The 19741-nt window shown below is 34.2% G+C and overlaps 1 protein-coding gene across 1 annotated transcript in view; it reads right to left on the bottom strand.

The window, feature by feature from the left end:
* Nucleotides 1-2995: 2995 nt before the first annotated feature.
* Nucleotides 2996-19741, bottom strand: part of LOC139127958 (glycine amidinotransferase, mitochondrial-like) — a 42499-nt gene continuing 25753 nt past the window's right edge. The window contains exons 3-7 of the mRNA XM_070693807.1: nt 12157-12352; nt 10883-11073; nt 7882-8019; nt 6130-6358; nt 2996-5597 (exon numbers count right to left, since the gene is read on the bottom strand). Coding sequence (XP_070549908.1) covers nt 5371-5597; nt 6130-6358; nt 7882-8019; nt 10883-11073; nt 12157-12352 — 981 coding nt within the window. The 3' untranslated portion in view covers nt 2996-5370. The remainder of the gene's footprint in view (nt 5598-6129; nt 6359-7881; nt 8020-10882; nt 11074-12156; nt 12353-19741) is intronic.

Genomic DNA, 19741 nt, shown 5'->3' with positions numbered 1-19741 from the left:
TACATATCTTACAAACTGATATTATCAATAGACAAAGGTTCATGTCAGGAGAGCGGTGATCTGGTAGTTGTTACTGGGGTTTCCCCATTCATATTCTTGGAGGAGTTTCTTAAGTGATATTGTGGGAGGCTAGACACAGTTTTTTCTCAAATTAATCACGTATGTTACACACCTTTGCCAAAAACAGACATCATTTCTTTTCCTTATAAGTTAATAAAATCGTATACAAAATACAAAATCATGATTTCAAACATATGCCAAAGGCCAACTTTATCTTTAGGCAGTCTTGATAGTCCTTGGCAAGTCACAACATTTTGGATTGCTAAAATTGGCATTGTGATTTTTTTTTTGTTTGAACCCTTTGAGCACTGTAATTTTTCCTTCCAGAACTTTTGTGCAACATGTCACTGATTTTCATGAATTTTTCTGTAATATTTAGACAATCTTGGACCAAATGGACACCATATTTCATCGGCTAGTTTTTGTATCAAAATGTTGGCAAAAATCTGAAAAAAACATTTGACTGGGGCATATTTTTGTAAAATTGATTTGGCACTCAAAGGGTTTATGCAACTTGATGGAATTAAATTGACAGATAAAACTCTTATCTGTATGGCTATGGTTAAACCGAGCCTTGTGACCTTTGCCATCTTGACCTTTTTATAACTTCTGATTACAAAAGTCCTGACAATCTTGACCCAGTTCAGGTTCATGACATTTTACTACAACTGATAATCACAATCTTAATATGAAAATCTCATGTTGAAAAATACATTCATACTCTGCTGGTAGCCCACATTCACGCCCTTTGCCAAATAAGGGCAGGAGCGTAGTTACATAGATAATTTGCATATCTGAAGGGACTGGTTGATAATTTTGCCTTCTTTTTTTAGTCCAAGCATGCCTTTAGTAAAACATTCTTGCCATTGCACCAACAGCTGTAGTATTCAGTCATGACAGAAACCACATCAATCAAAGCCCTTCTCCAAGAAACGGACAGCATAAAGAGGGATAAATATCCCAGAAATTGACACATCAAACACATGTGGAAAATTGTTTGGATACCATAGTATCTCTCTGTATGTAGCAAGTACATTCAGTCATGCAGGGTTTGATAGAGGTTACTTTCTGAATAATAATTATCGGTCACTGAAAACTTAAACACACAATTCACATTACGTGTATTATCGTCTTGAGTTTTTTCAAAAAATACACGCAGAACATACCTACCAGATTGTTTCAATGATTTCAGATTTTTTTATCTTTCTACCAACACCTTTCTCAAACCCTTTCACCACAATGGTTTGGCCCAAACCCATTGTTACCGATGGTGAGTTTGGACCGGTCTACAGGGAATCAGGGGTGAACAGGTTGAATATTTCTTGAGAAGTTAGATATCAAGATTTCAGAACGAGGTGAAACTGTTAGTTTTCCTTCCCGGCAAATATTATTGAAATTATTTACCTTCATTAATTGCCATGGTTTGTCTGCATCACGTGACTTTTTTATGTTGAAGATGGTCTCTATACTGGGACTGGGAGGTTAGGGTTAATATTTAGTTTTGCAAAATTAACTGTTTACATCTGTCAGTGCATTTGTCAAGGGGTAAAGGAGATCTTAAAAGGTTCCCCCCGCATGATTTAAATGGTGTTCCTCTGGGCATAACATCAATTCCATCCTATGGGCATGGGAGAAATGTTACCTAACCAAGATCCAAAACAATTTATTCATCTTCTCTAACCTTGCAAAAAAAAATGCATCTATGAACTTCACCTGATATACGAATCTTAAATTAGATTTCTTTCAGACAGACCTACATATCACATCATTCTGGAAAATTGATGGCAATCTGTTTTGATATTTATACGACACTTTGAACTTGAACAAGAACCTGAAGTTTGTTTATCCCTGTACACTTAATATAAAATTATAGTGAGAAAATTACTTTCCAGACTTTTTTGTTGCTTCGTATACTGGTAGGCATGAACAGACAAGCTAACATGCACGAGCACACAAAAAGTACAGACACCTAGTGGAGCAAATTAAGACAACAAGCACCTCAGAAAGTTTTAACTTTTGCTCATGTTAGCTTAAACCGTTTCGCTCATGTTCAGTTTTAAACTTGACTCATTAAAATTTACAGTTCAAATTGAAGGGTGATGGTGTAAGTTTTGGAGCACTAAAGCAACTGCATAAAGCAACCGAGCAATATTCAAATTATGTATTTGTCACTGACAGAACCAGATATTGAGGCATTTTTCCTCAAGTTTCCAAATTAATTTATATAAGCTACACACCAGTAAAGATTTATGACATTCTAACAGTGTCTTGCTGAGGTGCATGTGACCTTATCAGAGAGAGATCGTAGCTAACGTTGTTACACTATCACAGCATTTTGATAAAATGTAGCATATTTTGATATGCAAGCCATCAAGTCAATAACAACACATATAAGGTCGATATCACGATACCAGCAGGTCAATATCACAATATATTTGACAATGACTGCCATTGCCCTTGCTTTTTGGCTTTCATTCATGCATAACTCTACATGAGTGTCACCCATGTAGAGTTAGTAATGTAGTATTGTCTGATATGCAAGCCATCAAGTCAATAACAACACATATAAGGTCAATATCACAATATATTTGACAATGACAGCCATTGCCCTCGCTGTTTGGCTGTAATTTCTGCATAACTTTACATGTGAATCACTCAAATCCCAATTGATTTATCAAAGCCAATAGAACTACAGGATTGCAAATTAGGCAAGACTGAAGAAAACTTGGCCCTGACTGAACAACATTGCAAATTACCACAACCTTAGAGGGTCAATATAACAAATTACCACAATCTTAGGGGATCAAGTTGCTTCACACACTCTGAGAAGCCACCCTAAGAAAATTTATTTTTTTTCATAATGACACATGGGCTAGTTTTCTTCAGCTGCACCACAAAAGTGAAAAATGAGAAGCGTTGCATGCTGGACAAAGTGTGTTATTTCTCCAAAGTCAAATCTTTTATTTCCATCATCTTGGTGATACAGATTCTTCTGTAACCATGCCTCTCGGGAAAAAAGTCTGGAAAATATCTTTTAATAATAAATTTATATTTTACACTGGTATATTTGTACAGACATTGACTTATATTTTTGTCCCTATCCTTTTTAGCAAGAAAAATGCTTACAAAAATGTGAAAGACGTTTATGTTTATTTTGACTGGAGAGGAAACATCTTTTTTAAACATAAGTTAAATAAAGTTATCTATAAAACATACCAAAAATGCAATTATTTTTAAAAAAATTCATACATCAGTGCCGTGACTGAGATAAAAGCATCCCTGGTTACGTCACTTTCAAACTTGATGGTTTGTGAGTTTTGTCAGTTTGTACCTTCATTGTGTAAACGAAGCATGAAAGGTACGTGCCATTTGATTGGCAGTGGCCTTCAACATGCCAGATAAGAGACCAATCAGATGCAATGTATCTGAAGCACAAAAGTACTGTCCATTATCTTGACTTCCCTACCAGCTCGATTTTATTACTTGTCACAAACATGATACGCAAATCCTCTTCAAAGTTGTAAAATGATTATAATTAATGTTTCCTAAACAAAATCAAACCAAATATAGATACACTATTTGTCATTGTGACCAACAGTGTAGCACCTATGAAGAATCTGACCAATAGGATGGCTCGATACAGATGAATCAACCTTTCATTGTCTCTCTACACACCTGACAGAACAAACTGACAAGACCTGGATGATGCCTTCCCCCCTACCAACCAATGGTACAGCCTGGCTCCGTTTGCCTTGGGAATGCTGAACCATGGCATTGGTAAAAGGGGTGACGTGCTTGATAGATGAATAGCAAAAATGACCCTACTGAATGTGTTTATTATACCCAGGCCGGAATATGCCATAATGAATATCATTATGCTATATTCTATACTTCATACTGTATATTCCTGATCAACAACTTAAGCCTCGCTTTCCACAAAGTGACGATCGTTTTCCATTTATTTCCTCCAATTTTGAAATGTGTTCTTGACACATTTTAGACATTTTTTCAGTATTTGCCATAGAGGGATTCCAATGCACAAAAAAGTTCAACATACTGGTATATTTAAGATGAACACACTTGCCAAACGTAGAGATATACACACTTGTTTTACTCTCTCAATTCCAAAATAATAGCATAATAATAATAATAACATAAAAATAACATAATAATAATAATAACATTTTAACTGATGGATAATTCTCCATGCGACTTAAATTACCGTTTACCAAGGGTTAACTCTATTCCTTGACTCATCTTAATTTATGTTAACAAGAGGGTAAAACAAGGTGGGGTGTATTCTCAGTGTTTTTGAGTATATGTATATAGTACACCACACATAAAATATTCAAGAAGGCTGGTATATGGTAACGCTTTCAAACCAACACAAACTCGATTTAATAAACTGTGGTAGATATTGAAAGATTGACACATTTTATGTCATCATTGTTGAATATACCTTATCAACTTGTAAGGGTAAGAGAGAGAGAGAGAGAGAGAGAGAGAGAGAGAGAGAGAGAGAGAGAGAGAAGCGGCCAGAGAGATTTGAGAAACTAAAGGTTAGAGAAACGCTGTTGCTTTGACCGAAAGCGAGAGTGGATTTTAACCCTTTGAGTGCTGAAATTTTTCCCTCCAAAATTTCAGTGCAACATCATTTTACCAATTTTTATGAATCTTTCTGCAATTTTTTTCACAATTTTGGACCAAAATGACATCACACATCATTGCCTACAGTTCTTCATCAAAATTTTGGCAAAAATCTGAAAAAAATTGACTGGGCTATATTTTATAAAGGCAACAAAAATTGACCTTTGCGCTCAAGGAGTCAAGTGAAAAGGAGAGATAGTTGCAGAGAAGAACAAAATTAGAACCCTGTAAATTCTTAGCGGAGCAAATGATGATTTTAATCACATGAAGGGTCGGCAATGACAGAGATAGATAAAAAAAGGAGTTTTACAATGATAAAAATGAAAGAAAGATAAAAACTTATAAAAGGTTTAAAAGAGAGAACACTTTAAAAAAAAATTCAACTGTAATGTTTGACATGGCATTACATGATCACCGTATTATATGATGACATAATAAATTCAGAGAATGTCTATCTCCCTATATCAAACCACATTAACATTTTCTGTAAATTCAAACTCTTAAAAGCACGCAGGCAAGCTACCTTTAAAAAGTACAATGCAACATTGAAAAAAATTCTCAGTAATGTTAGCTAGTTTTACCCACTAACACGACCTCTGGAGCGTGGTCGTATTCACAACCTTTCGAAGGTTGTGTTCTCCGAAAACAATGTTGACATTTCTTTTAAAAGTAGGAATCCAGCTTGCCGCGACGACGGACGTCACAGGTCCAGCAATGGAACCCACCGCCGAGAGAGTTTGCGTGGCGAATGGATATCGGGATTGGTTGGATACCCAACCTCTCGAACATCTTCATGGTCGGTACTTCGTTTTTGTCGCAGATCACGCGTTTGGTGTCCAGCATTAATACATTCATGGACAGCCACTTGGATGACATCCACAGTGGGTGACCTGAAAGGCAAGAACAGTGAGATAAGGTTTGGCTCTGAATAATTCAACACATGACAATGTGGTGCTGTTCATGCAAAGAGTTACAAGACTCATTAACCCTCTGAGCGATGTAATTTTTCCCGCCTGCAACATTTTACAAATTTTACGAATTTTCTGTAATTTTTTTAGTTCACAACTTTGGACCAAATAGACATCACATTTCATTGGCTACAGATTTTTATCAAAATTTTTACGAAAAATAGAAAAAAATTGACTGTTTATATATTATAAAGGCGGCAAAAATTGACTTTGGTGCTCAAGGGTTTAAATGTCAAATATTTTAATTACCAAAGGGTTTTTATTCTTGATTAGAATTAGTATACCAACAATAACATTGCATAATGCAATGTTTTATGTCTACACAGCTAATATATATGTATTCAAACCACTATAGGAACAAGAAGAACATGCATTTTTTTCACAGAACAAAAATTATAAAAAATATCAAAAGTTTAACTTTTTAAATAAATTTTGATATGAAATTTCCACTCACTATCCGGAATATCAGGGATTGGTGGTTTGACAACGGTCCACCCAGCTCTCTTGAACATTTCAATCTGATGGCAAGGTCTATCCGGATTGGACAAGACCAGACCAGGTCCAATGATGTTGAACGTTGCGTCAATGTGCATTGGATTAGGATCTTTGAAGGAAATCACATGGATGTTGTACTGGTCGCCAAGGTGACGTCTCATCCATTCTATTCCCATGTAGTTGGTCACCTGTTGTGCGAAAAACAGGGAAATCTCGCTTGTAGTTACTGAATTTTGATTTTGACCATAGATTTTCCAAATTGTTCAGTTCGTTTGCACGTATTTGGGAGTAAGATATTCAACCGGAAAAATACCATCAAAAAAAGGAGATTGACACTTGTCTCGTTTAACCTGTTCACCCCAATTTGCAGTGAACAGGTTCACAATCACCTTTGATAACAATGGGTTTGGACTTAAACCATAGTGATGAAAGGTTGAACTTTTGAAATAACTTATACATCATTTACATTCCGTAAACCTGAAGAAAACTGGGCTCACACTTCATTACGAAAACGATCAAGTGTTCTTAGAGTGTCTTCCTGGTTTATAAAACAACTTGACCCCCTAGGATCACGGCAATTGTAAACTAATTGAGTTTTGGACCTAGAGTTCTTCAGGGTTGCCTAATTTTATTTTGAAAATGTGTGCCAGCATATCGGGTTCATTAATGCTTCAGAAAAATTTACTTATCACACTGTATTGCTCCACATTTGTATAGTAGAATATTTGAAATGTTAACAGCAAATTCTACTTTAATCTTAGTTATGAACAATTAGACGAAAATTTGTATGAGGTTCACTTGTTTCCCTAAACGCCAAATGTTGACTCAAACTGCCCATTTACAAAAGAAATCAATATGTCTTTTGCAGTGTTCAAACATTAGCTATTCCTCACACATGACAAGCTATCTAACCTTACAACCAATGATTTCTCCCTTGATGAGAATTCTGTTCAGTATTTCCAACACTGTCTGCTGATATAAAAATTTGGTGTTGAAAAAGTTCCTACGTGTGGCAGATTTCAGTCCTCAGGGTATTCAATGTACCACTGGCATTTGCATATTTCATGCACAAATTTGCATGAAACATTGTATCAAAATATGGATCCTGCTATGATTCAGTTTCTAAACATAACTTATATTCAATGCATGTATTCACATTATAGACATGATTGATGCACCTTGTTTTACATTTAACTCATTCGAACATGTCACTTTCTAATCTGTGTCAATTTCTTTTCTATATCAGGAAGACATGCTAGCTGTATGGAGAGGAGGATGTTTGAAAACACGGTTGTTGGCACCGTGCCAAGTAACAATCATTGTGACAATTATGATATTGGAAAATAATTACACAGTACATTGTATTTGGGTCTCATCTCATCATTATTTATAATTCTAAGAGTGAAAACATTTAAAGGGCCACAGCCATTTACATTCCATTCAAAATTGGCATGTGTGTCACAAAATATACCACACTTCATGGGCAGTACTGCCCATGAAGGTGTGGTGTATTTTTAGATTTGAGACAATCGAAAATTACAGCAGTAAAATTTTCATGAAATAGCTGTTTTGACCTGCTCCAAAGAAGTGTTATTGAAGAACAACACATATTTTTCAAACAAGAAAGTCACACATGTGCAGACATGATGATTGTAGCCCTTTAACATTTGGCTTGAAACCTTTAACCTTTAACCTTTTAAGGTGGACCTACCTGACTTCTTTGTACAAAGATATCACGACCAGCACGGATGAAGTCAGCTGCATCGAAACAAGGCTCAAATTCAGTGGTAACAAATTTGCCCTTGGCGGCAAGTTTATGGCGATCTTGTACATTCTCAATGGGATAATCCTGTCAACGATGAAGACAAACAAATGACAATACATAAATCAACTTTGTTTATGTATGCATCTCTCACCTTGGTAATTCATATATTTTGATTTTCGTAAATTGCTAGTAAATATCAAAGGCTAGTAGCTGACACTTTTGAACATTTTTTATTATTTTTGTTTTGTATGTAGATTTCAAGTTCCTGTTCTACGGCAAAAACATTCTGACACACCCACTATTCTGTTTGTAATTTTTCCCTCCAAAATTTAAGAACAACATTTTACCAATTTTTATGATTTTTTCTGTAATTTTTCGATAAGTTTGGACCCAACGGATAACACTTTTCATCAACTACAGTTTTTGATCAAAATTTTGGGAAAGATCTGAACAGAAATTGATTGAGTCACATTTTATAAAGGTGACATAAACTGACTTTGGCGTTTAAAGGGTGAGCATTAGAAACAAAAATGGTGAAAAACCATCAAAAGTTCAAGCTGCAGTCCCTTCAACAAAATATCTGACCTGGCGTGAATACATGTAGCTGACAATATATTGTGTGTCTGTGTACTGGAGTAGACAGTTTAAAACATGTAGGACACACAATTTTCAACATATATCTTAGTTGATATTAAATGACTATCAGTAATCTAAATATTGACTTTACAATGTTTTAATACTGACTCTGCTTCCGAATTAAAATTACATGAATAAACAAGCGACCTAGCGGCCAATATAGCTCCGCCGTGTTTATGTAGAGAATAACTATTTTTGACACATGTTGATGAAAAAGGTGGAAATCTTTTATAGCTCAATACAGTGGCCAGAAAAAAGTGGCTAAAATAAGCTGCAAAAATACACGATTGAAGATTTCATCATACTTTGAATATATCACATCGAATCATCCCTAAGAACATGTCAACCAAAGCTATCTGATGAGTAGTTTTTTGAGAATAAAATTTTCTGACCTAAAATGGCAACAATTGGCCCCAAAAATAAAGATTACAGATTTCATCATAATTTCAAAAGATCAAATTTAGTTCATCTATAGAAACCTGCATACCAAATTTCAAAAGTGTTAGACCTGTACTTTTGAGAAACACATTTTTTGACCAAAAATGGGAAAAATTGCCCCAAAAATTTAAAATTGCAGATTTCATCATTATTTCAATAAATATCATTTAGTACATCTATAGAAACCTGTATACCAAATTTCAAAGCTATCAGACCAGTACTTTTTGAGTAACACATTTTTTGACCAAAAATGGCAAAAATTGCCCCAAAATTACAAAATTGCAGATTTCATCATAATTTCAATAAATACCATTTAGATGATCTGTAGGAACCTGTATACCTAATTGCAAAGCTATCAGATGAGTAGTTTTGGAAATACACATTTTTTGACCAAAAATGGCAAAAATTGCCCCAAAAATACAAAATTGCAGATTTCATCATAATTTCAATAAATATCATTGAGTTCATCAGTGGGAACCTGTATAACAAATTTCAAAGCTATCAGATGAGTAGTTTTGGAAATACACATTTTTTGACCAAAAATGGCAAAAATTGCCCCAAAAATACAAAATTACAGATTTCACCAGAAATTAAATATGTATTACTTAGTTCATCTATAGAAAGCTGTATACCAAATTTCAAAGCTATCAGACGAGTAGTTTTTGAAATACACATTTTTTGACCAAAAATGGCAAAAATTGCCTCAAAAATGCAAATTTGCATATTTCTGCACAATTTGAACAAATCTTAAATACATCAACCCCAGAGACATATGTACCAAATATCAAAGCTATTTGACTGGTAGTTTTGAAGAAGAAGATTTTTAAAGATTTTTTTACCAAAAATGACAAAAATTGCCTTAAAAATACAAATATGCAAATTTCATCACGATTTGAAGAAATCTGACTGAAGTCACCCTAAGTAAACTGCATATCAAATTTCAAAGCAATCAGACAAGTGGTTTCAGAGAAGAAGATTTTTTTACCAAAAACACCAAAAATTGCCCCAAAAATACAAATATGCAAATTTCACCATGATTTGATAACACTTAAGTGAGGTCACCCAAAGTGAACTGCATATAGAATTTCAAAGCAATTGGACTTGCGGTTTCAGAGGAGAAGGCAATTGTTGATGGACGACGACGGACGACGGAAAAGCAACCTATTTGATAAGCTCTGCGTCGCTGACAGCGGAGGTAAAAAACTAGGAGCTTACATTTGTGTTTCCGGAGAATTTTCAAAAAGATTCAATTTTTATATGTGCCCCACAGTCTGGAAAACTGACAGACTTCAATAAATCTTGTTGTAAAAAACAACTAAATTAAGTTTTATGATTCTGTCTGTACATGTACCTGTTCTGAATTATGATTAAAAGTTATCCACAGCAGGAAGCATCGTTTGGTTTCAGTATAATAGCTCAGTGTATGTCCTTTAGACTGGGATTATTGTATGATAAATAAATGACAACGTTTCTATGCTGCACAAAAAATATTATTACAACAGAAAACAACACTTTGACAACCAAGGGATTACAATTACCAAATATATTTGTCCTAAAAGGATTACAATAAATTATTTTCGAAAAAGGGTGTCGCATAGCTTTACTGCTTAGATTTCTAAATCTTTGGTTTGAAACAAAATTTGCTTCGAATTGATTTGATTTGATATGTCTTACATTCAAAGTCTTAAAGTATGAATTTTCAATATAAAAAACATAATTGTCTAAGCTCAAGCTTGGATTTTTTTTGTAACAGTCCCACCCCTATTTCTCTGCAGTTAGCCTCAACTATTACACAGAAAACAATAGGGTTGTTCCAATATTTGTGGGTGGAAAGGTTAAACAGATGCCCACCATTGCTCTAGGAAATACTTACATGATCATACAGCTCATCTGACATTTGTGGTTTGGGAGCGGTCGTCCACTTGGCACCACGTCTGAAGTAGTCTTTGATGATGGATCGGTAGGCGCGATACTCAAAGAAACGCGCCCTCCAGGCCATTGGGGCTTCGATAATCTCATCGCCGATGACGATTAAGAAATCCCGGGGCATTGCAGCATACATGCCTACGACAACAATAACACAGAAAATTTAAGCCCTTTAGATTCAGAAAACTTCATTTCTAATCTGCTGATCAGATATTTTACCTGTGAAAGTAAATTTTTAATGAATGTATTAGGCCTATTTCAAAGCTTATAATGTGTTAATTCATTATGCCACAAGGCCATTTTTTAGGGTGTGAAATTCAATTTCTACGGACATAAAGGTTTTGAAAAATCTACATCATAGATTCTTTAGGGAGATTTACATGATCATTAATTTGTATTCCTTGTAATAAAGTGGTGTAAGATATATTTAGATGCATTTTCAATAAATCATTAGCACATTTCCGTCAGCAGTGAATTTCTAAATTTTCCTGTTATCAGTGTCATCAAAAGACTATGATCTTAATAGGATGTGTCATCACGCTACTTAATAAAATACAACGCGTTGGAATTAACAGATAAGTACGGAAGTAAATATTCTTGAGGGAAACACTGTATTTAGCATTTCTCTGCTTTGATTAGCTCATCACCAATATATCTAATTGAGATAATCTTAATCTGCATGAATTTTTCAAAATGATTGATTTGAATTTCCTTTATCTAAACCATGAAACAAAATTACATTAAAATAACAAAAGTGAAAATGTTTTTTTCGCCTCAAGAGATTCTTAGTATAATTCTTTGTTGCAGACAAATTCTTAGGTATTAAAGAGCTCAACACTTCATAGAGAAATCTTATTATCACCTAGGGTTGGTTTTGCCTTGAGAGTTAGTCTCAACGTGTAAGATGAACTACAAGCTCTCTGACTGGAGGAAAATATTCATATCAAATAAAAACGTGTTCTGAATAAGCATCCAAAATTTTGTCAACCCTCTTGAAAGAGAATGTTGAAACTTTGCTTGTTGAGATTTTGAGCAAAAGTTTAAGTCTTTCATTTTGGAGGCGTGTACCACCTTAATATTGTTTTGACTGTCAAAACTTCCATATGAAGACTTTATTACATGAAAATACTTTTTTTCCATAAGTCTTTTGATAATATTCCTGAAAGATTTGTTCTAATAATCTATTCCTTTCAAAGGCGGATCAAAATTAGGAGAATTTACCTGTGGAAGTAAAATCCGGAGTGGTGTATTCCTTGGAATGGTCCAGCATATCCGGACGCTGCACCACCACTCCTTCGTGTTTGAGAACATTGCAGAATTCCTCAATCTCGGCAACAGCTTTTTTCATGTGCTCAACTGGGAAAGGTTTCCCTCCATTCTGGGAATAGAAGTCCCAGTGCTTCTCGTAGGTGTTGGCCTGTAACAAGAAAAAATATACTACTTTGATGTTTCTTTTATGGTAAAGAAATTCATTTTACTTGTCTTCTGTATGCCATATCTATCCATTTCTATTTTTAACCCTTTCCAGTCCTGAAATTTTTTTCACCAAAACTTTAATGCAACATTTCCCTAATTTTCATGAATTTTTTTTGGAATTTTTTTTCATAATTTCCGACCAAATAGACATCACGTGATATATATTGGCTACATTTTCTTTATCAAAAGTTTTCGCAAAACTCTGAAAAAATTGACCGGGGTGTATTTAATATAGGTGACAAAAACTGAATTTGATGCTCAAAGGGTTAATATTTATTGCAAAGTTTACCTATATTGTAAAATCTATTATACTTATGTCATTTGTCTGTCCTTGCTTCTTCCAAGGTGGAATGTGCCTTGTTCTCTCAAAACTTTTACTATATCCTACTGGCCTACCACCTTTGGGATTTTTTCAAGCTGTGAAAATTGGTAATTTACCCCACAGAGTTAACACAGGGATGGCAGCCATTTTGAATTTCAAGTATTGGTAAATATTGGGTGATTCTTTTCTATGGTACCAAAATTTGCCTGGTGACCCCAATTTTTATTCACGATTTTTGAAAGAGCACTGTTGAAAGTTTGCTTGAGGAACATTTCAGCAAAAGCTGAAGTCTTTCATTTTTGAGGCACAAACTACCTTAATGAAAATCAATTTAACCCTTTGAGTGTTAAAGTTGAATTTTGTTGCATTTATAAATATAATGTAGACAATTCTTTTTCAATTTTAGACAATTAATTGTTCGGATTTTCCCTAAATTTTGATCAAAAACTGTAGCAAATAAAATGTTTTGTCCATTTGATCCAAAATTATCAAAAAAATTACAGAAAAAATTCATAAAAATTGGAAAACTGACAGGCAAAAGTTTTGGTGGGAAAAATTACAGCACTCAACGGTTTAAATTTTGCACAGCAGGCAGGAGACTGGTGAAATTGACAATTCTGGACAGATTCTCTGATTAAATTTTGTCAGACCCAAGGAAGCCCACATGCCCTCTTTGAATACCGTCATTCCCTAGCTGCCTATCAATAGCAATTTGAAAACAGCACATGTACTCTGACATTTGGACTTTCCGTTTATTCAGACACAGCTGTTTGATATGGTATGACTGTACTGCTCCAGAGTACAGAGGTCAACTTCAAGATAGGTCACCGTATCTCACATTATCGGAGAGAGAAAAAATTCAAAACATCCAAGTGTGAAGATGTAGCATAGTGATGCCCTTGACAGTGTCTTTGACCTGTCAATCAAACTGATGACCTTTAATTGCACAGTGTGAAACCATGCACTCCAGGAGAAGTGCAACGACGTACATGACTTACAAAGCAAGATTATCCTGCTCTCTGTCATGATTTTGAACATGTTCATCAACTGACAAAAATATTTCATTATGCATTGCATTTTTACAGAATTTTTAGCTGCAAGATTCTTGCACTTTTGGTTTGATGATATTGATTACAGTAAATTTCTGCTCTTTCAAAACATGTGAGGAGTTATACTAATATTTTACGCTAAAAAAGTCTTTTCGCTGCAAGACAAACTAGCTGTACCATGTAACATTATCATACTGGTTTAGAAAATATGATTTGCTTGGTCATCTGTTCTGAGAAAATGTCAACCTGTTGAACTTTAATCTACTTGCGGCGACTGTAATCAATCTGGTGTCAAAATACAGTAATTATGACTGGAATTTGAATACCTGGTATTCATCTTATCATGAGTATCAATGGTCTGTGGCAGTTGTGTGGGTGTATGTTTGGATTATAACTACATACACGTACATAATTACATATATCGATGTTTTTCTCAACTTAACGCGTTTTGTACAGGAAAGTGAAGAAACTTGCAAATAAAAAAATTAACTGAATTTTTTTCAAAACAATGCATGACAAAATTTAAAATATAATTTAGGAATCAAAGACAAGCAATTTGAAGCTCTTGGAGTAAATAAACTCTTCATTGGATTATCTTTCTAAAATTCAAAAATTGAAAGTTAAATTCTTCCCCATAGACTAACCCTTTGAGTGCTGAAATTTCCCCCCCCCCCCAAAAAAAAATTACAGTGTGCAACATTTTACCAACTTTGTGAATTTCTCTGTAATTTTTTTTTTTACAATTTTGGACCAAATTAACATCACATTTTATTGACTTCAGATTTTTAGCAAAATTTTTGCAAAAATTAGAAAAAAATTGACTGGTGTATATTTTGACATAGGTGACAAAAATTGACTTTGGTGCTCAAAGGGCACAAGGACGACAGCCATTTTTGATTTTTGTAAGTTTGTAAACAACAGTAAAGAAAACAATGACGACAGCCAAATCCGTCATGTATCATTGCATAATTAGATCACATTCCTGACACAGGTCTTGACAAGTTTTCGCTATTCAATGAAAAGTAATCTGACCTCTGCATTGTCAAAAAGTCACTACTCTGTATCACGTATCATTTACACTTCAACACTCTGCTATTTCCAAAAGCAGACAAACTTGAGCTACACGCTGACACTGTAACCCAAAGTTGTGGTTGTTTATTCTGTATTTGAAGAAGGCCAGGTATTTGTTCAAGTTACATTATGACGCTGTGTGTACCCGTACGACTTGGCTTTTAAAGTGCAAGCAGTCCTAATTTTTTCTTGGCATTATTTCAAATGCTATGACAACTGAAACAATTGTTGTCAAAACAAACACAAGACCTGACAGAAAAAACATTCAAATTAAGCCAGGATTTTTTTCTGAGGCATGATTTAATTCAAGGACACTGTGACAATGAAAAATTCAAGTCTAGACCTCCTGTTAGTCAATGATAGTACAAGCGTATGGTGATCCACCGTCATTTAAGGTGGTTGGAAAGGCTAGAGCGTCAGTTATAAATTTCAACAAAACTATTAAAATATAAAAGTAGTCAACATTCTCTGTGGAATAAAAAAAACTAGACATTTGGGCACAGAGGCATTGCAGAGTTATAGCCTGTTAAAACTTCTGAAAAACTGACCAAATAAGAAGAAGTTGGGGAGTCCTTAGTGTATTAACTATGGTAGAGGTCCCCTAGCTTTTAATAAAATGTTTGAAAAGGGAAAGTCATTATTTGCTGTTTTTCAGGAAAGTTTGACAAGGTGGTGCTGGCATTCAGAGTGAGTGACTGCTATTGTAAATGCATTTTTAGATTCTTTGAGTGTCAAAGAGGTGTCAAAAGTGAGATTGACCAAAAAAACTGCTCTATGACTTCAAAAGAGGGGTGCAAATATGGCTTGTTTTCAACATTTTTGACAGAATAACAGTTTTCCTACATAATTGTATACCAATTTAATCCATCTTTGAAATGAGATATGGACATGGAATTTTTACAGCCTATTAACAAGGTTACAGATAAGATTTATACGGCACAATTTTCCTGTATTTGAAGTACTTTTTGAAAAATCACATTTTGAAATTTGAAAGAATTTTTAATAATTTTTTGATATATAAACCCATGTAAAATCATAAAAACAAATTTTATTTACAAATCCTGCCGTACAAATCTTACAATAAATAGTGTCAACATATTTATAACTAATTTGGTAATATTAATACTATCCAATTATTATTAAATTCAAATATGTAAAAAAAAATATGAAAAATTAAATTTTAATATTTACTGGTGTCATATTTCAAAATCATGGCTGCAAATATACAATTTTTATATTCTTTGGAGAAAATATTAACTAAGGGAGTTATCCTGAAAATTGAACTAAATATCTTGATTCTAACACTTGAAACTTGACATTAACTCTGAGAAAAGAATTGGTGCAAAAATAGTCTTTCCAACCACCTTAAATGGGTCACATACATTACCAAATGTGATAAATGGAGAAGTCTACGCTATTGAGAGCAAATTGCTGGCTAATTGCAATAGACACTTAGGGCAGTAAATAATTAAAACTGATACATATATTTAGCCAACAAAATTCCTTGCATTTCACTCACAAACTCAAAACCGGTACCGCTCATTCTACACCAAATTCACAAAGCTAACCACCTACCAAACCTATGTGTGAAAATCCCACAGTGAAATTTATAATGATTTGACCTTGCCAAAACATGATACATTGCTGACCCTTTGCAGTGCTGTTATTTTAACGAGCAGCAACATTTTACCATATTTTAACAATTTTTCTGAATTTTTTTGATAATTTTGAATCAAATGGACATCACATTTCATTGGCTACACAGTTTTGTATCAAAATTTTGGCAACAATCAAGAAAAAACACACTAGGGAATATTTTGTAATGGCGACAAAATTTGACTGCTGACAGGTTTTGAACAACAAAGAATTTCAAAAAGAAAATCTGAATTGAAGCAGAATATCACACTTGCACTATTTGTATTGTGTAACCATGGAATAAAGCGATTATCAAAAGAGCAGTAAACTCGTACCGGTTGTACTAGATTTTACGTCAATTGATTTATTGCAGATTAATGATAAACTGAGCTGAGCTATGAAGTTAAATGCAGTAGAGGTTGAAATTGAACAACTTCTCATCCAGAGAGACAAATCCTTCTCCTGGGTCAAGGAATTTAAATTTGACACCAACGTGACATATATGATTAATATCTGCGGTCCATCCTTGATTCACAGGGCCCCTGATGGCTCCTGAAATCCAACACACAACAAAAACAGCCGGTTATTTCCAGAATGTCTGCTGACCCTAGAATGTCACATTCCAGCCATACTTCCCTGCATATTTAAAATGCATACCCTGATTTCACTTTTTTACTAGTATTCAGCGACATTAAATGAAATATTTAATTTTTACAAACTCTAATCTTTGAATTATGTAGTCAGCTTGGGTGTAAGGTCTTATTGTTCTGATAATTCGGTTGACTGGTGGAAACAGAATGAGGTTCCATGCAGGGAAATTCAGAACTAGAAAGGGTTTATTATGTATGGAATTGCCCCGTACCATATATGGATCTAATGTCTGACAGCTAAATGTGAGATATGCCATGATACACTAGTGAGGTTGACACAGCCTCACAAATTTCAATGGATCTGACAAAATTATTTCAATTATACAGACAACAGGGAGGGTTTAGTCAGCCTTGCATGTCCGTTGTCATGGCAACACACTCTGGGTCATTCACATATTTTTTATCATCCGTTAGTGTATTAATTAATTTGGGATAATAGCTGAACCAAGACTTAAAAAATGTAGAATTTAAAAATTCTCTCCAGACTGATGCTTTGGACGCTGCATGATTCTAGATTATTTAAAGGGAATAAAAATTTCCTTTGACAATGCAATTTGTCATCCAATATGCAAAAAACACAGAAATTACTAAATTAATCTCTCTCACTGTACATAAATTACATAATAACGACTGTTTGATTATCTACATCCTCAAAGTGTTTGAGGTGTCTTGAATCGCTCTGTGATGTATTGACGAGGATTATGTGTGTTGAGCAGGCAGAGCAAATGGCGGAATCCGTTGAACTGCTTTTGATATTGTGTTCTACCTTGGTATTAAGATATACCCACGACTGTAATTAGAAAGCTCTGTGTCTATCGAGATACACCCACTTTTTTGATTGATTCAGTATACCCGTCATGACTACTTTTGTGTTTAATTTCAAGATAAATGTGTAATGACTTTGAAATTCCCTATGGACATACAATCAACGAAATAATGTCATTTGTCATTCTACAATATGACAACACTGTATTGAAGAACCAGACAATTGGCTACTACAGCAATATCCTTTACAGTGTACTATACTACAGCCTAGTCTGGCCTGGTTCTGGTGCACACTGACTCAGGGATTCACCTAGTCCACTCACATCATCCAAAGCATAACAAATTGGATCAATTTATTGAATAGAAAGCAGATGAAATAAATGGGGGTCCAGTTGTAATAGTAATATTTGAAATTTTAAAATGTTTTATTTAACAAGGGCATAGAAAACTAGGTAGTTGGACAGAGGAGTCCTTGTTTAATTGTTTTTTTATTGACTAAAGGAAAATGGGAAAAAGTGAAGGCACGGATGTTTGCTGTCCATGATAAGGGTAAAATGAAAACCCCTTATATCTATCTTGACAGGTTGATTGGGAACTTAACTTCTAAACAATTCATGACTATAATGTCCTTACAAAATAGAAAATCAGGAATTAAATAGGTTTTAAAGTGAAAAAACAAAACTTAGGTTCAGAGGAATAATAATAAGGTTGGTCTGATTACAGGAAAAACATTTGTAAATTCTCTTGTTCTTTGCTTTCACAAAATCCAGTAATTCTGCTGCCAACTTGTCAAAACGCAACTTGTGAGGAAAAAAAGGAGATTTTGGTGAGAAGATTCTTGCCAAATTTAATCAAGCTTGTGAAAGCAAATATAAGCTGCAGACATTTTATTAGTTTTTATCGACCAATATTGCATAATTGCTGCTATCAGTAATGCAGATTGTGTGACTGGACTGTGATCTAATATTTGTGACTGTTATCTCAGTGACCTCAAAGCATTAGAAGCATTCTATATGTATTCATAGACTAATCCATACCACACAATAAAAACAAATAAAACTGCACAACAGATAACACAAGTATACAATATGTTGTAGGTATGTGTTTCAGGGCATTTTCACCATAACTAGTTACACTCAACTTTTATTAGTTGTAATTAATAAAACCATAACTTATTAATCATTACTATCACAACACTTCAGACGTAGAAAGTAAAAAAAAAGGAAGTGAACAAAACAAGTCATCGTTGATGACCCAGTCCCCGCTTGCTAATGGGTACTTTGATTACAGGTTACTTTGATACAGATGGCACTCAATGGCCAAGAATGAGTTCCATGGTGATGAAAAACATAAAACCAATGTAGGCCACTATCCTAAAGGTAATTAAATGAGACAACTGGGAATTAGTTGACAGGATGTTGCAAAACATTTTTTCATTCTATCCTAACACTAATAGATAACCGGTACCATATTTCATAAAGTTTAATGTAGTATTTACAACACTATGAGATCAACATCTGTATCAAGTTTCATCAAATTTGACGTTGTATTTGTGGATATATCACTCTAATTAGGAAAGTTCATTACATATGCAATTACAAATTAATTAAAATGACACTGATAAATGTCTTTTTCACTGTTAAAGCAATGTGAGCTTAACATCTGTACAAAGTTTCATGAAATTTGATGCAGTATTTCTGACATATCAACCTAATTATGAAACTTCAATAATTGACATGATACTGCTACATGACGTGAAATAACTGACGAGCATGTATGAAATAGGTCAATGTCCTTGTACCAACTTTGAATGATACTGGTGGAAATACCGGTATGTC

This window comes from Ptychodera flava, unplaced genomic scaffold (genome assembly GCF_041260155.1).
Source record: "Ptychodera flava strain L36383 unplaced genomic scaffold, AS_Pfla_20210202 Scaffold_39__1_contigs__length_1403739_pilon, whole genome shotgun sequence".
In the NCBI taxonomy this organism is placed as follows: Eukaryota; Metazoa; Hemichordata; class Enteropneusta; family Ptychoderidae; genus Ptychodera; species Ptychodera flava.
The sequence above is the reverse complement of the archived record's forward strand: the minus strand, read 5'-3'. Positions and strand labels throughout refer to the sequence as shown.